The sequence below is a fragment of the Nematolebias whitei genome, chromosome 23, assembly GCF_014905685.2.
Source record: "Nematolebias whitei isolate Nwh7 chromosome 23, NemWhi1, whole genome shotgun sequence".
NCBI classification, from domain to species: domain Eukaryota; kingdom Metazoa; phylum Chordata; class Actinopteri; order Cyprinodontiformes; family Rivulidae; genus Nematolebias; species Nematolebias whitei.
Genome location: NC_056520.1, coordinates 17160109 through 17164239, shown reverse-complemented (window position 1 = coordinate 17164239; position 4131 = coordinate 17160109). Strand labels below are relative to the sequence as shown.

Genomic DNA, 4131 nt, shown 5'->3' with positions numbered 1-4131 from the left:
GGCAGGGCACTCGGTTCTGTTGACAGTGCAGGGCGCCCTGCTTGTATGGTAGGAAAAACATTGGGATGGATGGATGGTTTTCATGTTCAGGAACAACCTAAAAACCAACAAGGCCCAAGCCAGAACTGGAGCCTGCAGGAACACTTGAAGCCTTTATTCTGAAATGCCTTCTGGAGAAAAGCTTGACGATTAAAAGAGACAAAGATCGAGGTGTTAGACCACAGTGACAAGAGGGATGTTTGGAAGAGTCAAGGTGAAGCTTTCAGACTTAAGAAATGTCAGGCATGGTGATGAGAGCAACATGCTGTGGCACAAAATGAGTGGAAAAATGAAGAAGAACTACCTCCAAGCTATCAACAAGACAACCCCAAACACAAAATAACTGGATAAATCAGCAAACATTAGGCCCCTGAATGGTTTTCCCAAAGCCCCTACCTCAACTGTGTGGAACATTTATGGACTAAGAATAAAAGTCTGCTCCGTGCAGGAAAATGCAACTACGCTAACTTTGGATTTGATTTTAATTCAAAAACTTTCTAACAATGTCGTTTTGATTTCTTATTAAAGTGCCAGTCAGTTTAGGTAAACATCGAAACGTTCAGGTGTGTGTTCGTACCTGGTTGTGTCCTCATCCAGCAGCAGTTTGACAAACTGTCGAGGAATGTTGAGTGACAGGACGCTCTCGGCCATCTGCTCCAGGACCCGCAGGTGGTTCCCGTCAGTGGAGGGTAAGCGGTACATCCTGGACATGGCGCCTCCAAACACTGATTGAAACAGATCAGCTCATAGTTTCAACAGTTCTTGTACATGTTTGTACCTACAGCTACCATGGAAACATTTTTACTCCCGTCAGGATAATGGAGGAGGTATTTCTGGTTAATAATGAGAAAAAAAACAAACGCATAAAAACCAGATAACATAATAGTAGTCCCTCGCTACTTCGTGGTTTGACTTTTGCAGACTCGATCTTTCACAGATTTTTAACGTAAGATTGTACATGACACACGATTGTCAACTTTAGTGTAACTCGCGTGATTGAGACTGTACGAGATAAAAATAAAGTTAACGAAAAGAAAATACTTCAGACAGGCATCGTCATTTTGTAGTCTCCTTTCAATAAGTCTATACTGTAACGCAAGTCAAAAGAACTACACTACCCAGAAGCCAACAGTGCTTCCGGCCGCTGCTTTCTGACGAAACCAAGGGAAAGTTTTGCAACATAAAGTCAGAAGTAACGATCTATCTGACAAGCTCACAGAACTGGCAGGAAAGTCGCGAATAATCCTGAAGCTCAATTATCCACACACACATCAACCTGGACGGGGCGGTGGGCTTTGTCGCTGCAGGGTAAGTCTGCAGAACCGGAAATGATTCTGACTGGAAACAAGCTGCTGGTCTGCAGAGCTGGTGAGTAAAATTATACAGTACTGTATAGTACATATACGTATGCTGTTAAAATTACGTAGGTTTAAGAGTTAAGAACATTGCAAGAGTTTATAGGAAGAGAGTAAGGGTGTATAAAGTGTATAAAGGGTTTATAAAGCCTTAAAATATTCATAAATATTAAAATAAATATAGCTTTCCTAACAAAAAAGGTTAAATCGTGTCATCTGGACCAGTTTCTTTAAGTGAGAAATGTTTGATTGTTATACATGATGATTGTTTTGGACGGGTGTGCTCTGCTTGCACGTGTTAAAAGCCCGCTTCTGAGATTCCAACAGGAGTTGACTTGAAACACAGCAATGAAGGCTACTTATGGGACAGATCTGGTTGGCAGGCCGCAGACTGACGAAGTCCTCTGGATGGGAGACAAAACGTTTCTCACCAAAGAAAGTGGTGCAGATGACAATATTAACCTTTGCTGTTGTTATCTACCTGGATGATTTCGCTTACAAACCTTTGTTTTAATAGCATTCCTACTCTGCAGTTTTTCACCTATCGCGGTGGTGAGTGGAACGTAATCCCTACGATAATCGAGGGACTGATGTAAACGTTGAAGGATTTACTCGTGTTTAAACGTTTACATCAGAGTCAGTTGTTCATAAGTAAACAGGTTTAAGAGTTGTAACCATGCCAAAAAAAACAGCTGGCATTTCTTCAACTCCTCGAAGACACTGTGAGCTGATTACTGTGTTTCCAGGAAGAGTTTCATCGTCCTGACAGTAGTTTTTTTTATTTTATAGACTTCCTTAAGCTTTTATCATTCTACTGCTATTACTGATCACATCACCATTAATTTCCAAGAAACCAGTTTGGAATTGTGTCGCTCTGACAGAAAAGCTGAGCTGCTCACGTTTTTATCTGGTAAAAGATAAAACCGATTGACTCATTGTTCTAACCTGAGCGTAGCAGGGTGTCTTTACATAGCGAGGCGTATTTGACCCGGACTCCCATGGACTCCGTCAGGCTCTCATCTACAGTCAGCACAGTCTGATAAAACAAAACGACTCGTGTCACACCATCTACCTCCAACACCGCATAAAGATAAACAAAAGCTCCTCACCCGCCCGTTAATGATGTCTGGCAGATGTCCGACGGACATCCTCGGATCTGACCTCTCCTCCAACTGCCATGCCGCCACAGCAATGCTCCCAACCTGCTTGTTCTGTAGCGAACTGTTAGCCAAACACATGACTGCATTAAACCCTGGAAATAAATCCATCACTGCGGGTGAGCATATACTCAGTTCCTCATTTTAACACTTAAAAAAAACAAAAAAACACTCCTAGTCAACTTGCTCTGTTTCCTCTCAAAACGGTTTCTGTTCTTAGATTTAACGCAGACGTTGCGCTGTTGTTTGGGATATTTTTCCTCTTGGCCCGAGAGTGGAACTCACGCCCACATTGCAGTTCTAACTCCACCTCGTCAGACAGCAGAATGACAGCGCTGTCGTCTAGAGGGTGTGCTCGTTTTGGGTACAGGGTTCAGATGATCCCATTATTAAACAAACAGAAGTTTGCATACACTCATTATGGTTGAGATCAATTCTGGCCTTTTGTTTTAATGGTGGGAAAACACAACAAATTCCACTATGTCATTACTTATTTAGGAGAAACAAGCCTAAATGAAAGATTTGTGTGAAAAACTAAGTCCAGTGCATCATCACGTTCAACTGCCACATTTAGAAGGAAAAACATGCTTCAGTTCACTGGGGTTTCTGCTCAGCTCCCTAATGGTCCCACCACAGTGATTCAGTTAAGCTGAGGTTCTGGACTTTGACTGGATTGTTTATTTCCTTTTTGAGCTGTTCGGTTGTAGATTAGGTTTAGGTCTATTGTCATTATGCAGGTCAACACAAGGTCAACAAAGCAATGAAATGCTCAGGACGAGAAGAACCGTCTAGACTCGTCAAACAAAATAACAACAAAAAGAAATACCAAAGCATGCAACAACAATACAAAAAAAAAAGATGCCAAAAGTGAAAAAAGAAATAGATCTACAGCAGCATGGTCCTATAAGCAGAGTGGTTCTGTTAGCAGCGAGGTTCTCTTAAGGTCCCTTAAGCACCATGGTACGTTAACAGTGTGGTTCTCTTAGCAACATGGTCCTGTTAGCAACATGGTCCCATTAGCACTGTGATACTGTTAACAGTGTGAATCTATTAGCAGCACAGTCCTGTTAGCAACATGGTCCCGTTAGCACCATGGTATTTTTAACAGTGTGGTTCTGTTAGCATTGTGGTCCCATTAGCAGCATGGTACTGTTAACAGTGCAGTTCTGTCAGTAGCTTGGTCCTGTTAGCAGAATGGTCCTGTTAGCACCATGGTACTGTTAACAGTGCAGTTCTGTTTGTAGGATGGTCCTGTTAGCAGAATGGTCCTGTTAGCACCATGGTACTGTTAGCACCATGTTACTGTTAATAGTGTGGTTCTGTAAGTAGCATGGTCCCATTAGCACCATGGTACTGTTAGCAGTGTGGTTCTGTTAGCAGTGAGGTACTTTTAGCAGTATGGCACTGTTAGCAGTGTGGTGTTAGCAGTATGGTCCTGTTAGCAGCACAGTCCTGTTAGCAGCACGGTCCTGTTAGCAGCATGGTCCTGTTAGCAGCATGGTCCTGTTAGCAACATGGTCCTGTTAGCAGCATGGTCCTGTTAGCAGCATGGTCCTGTTAGCAGCATGGTCCTGTTAGCA

At 42.7% G+C, this 4131-nt stretch overlaps 1 protein-coding gene across 1 annotated transcript in view; it reads right to left on the bottom strand.

Annotated features, from left to right (window-relative positions):
* The window catches only part of LOC119428787 (inositol polyphosphate-4-phosphatase type I A), a 48409-nt gene that overhangs the window by 38885 nt on the left and 5393 nt on the right, over nucleotides 1–4131 (bottom strand). Inside the window, exons 6-8 of the mRNA XM_037696463.1 lie at nucleotides 2504–2615; nucleotides 2340–2430; nucleotides 617–764 (exon numbers count right to left, since the gene is read on the bottom strand). Of these exons, the coding sequence (XP_037552391.1) occupies nucleotides 617–764; nucleotides 2340–2430; nucleotides 2504–2615 (351 nt within the window). The remainder of the gene's footprint in view (nucleotides 1–616; nucleotides 765–2339; nucleotides 2431–2503; nucleotides 2616–4131) is intronic.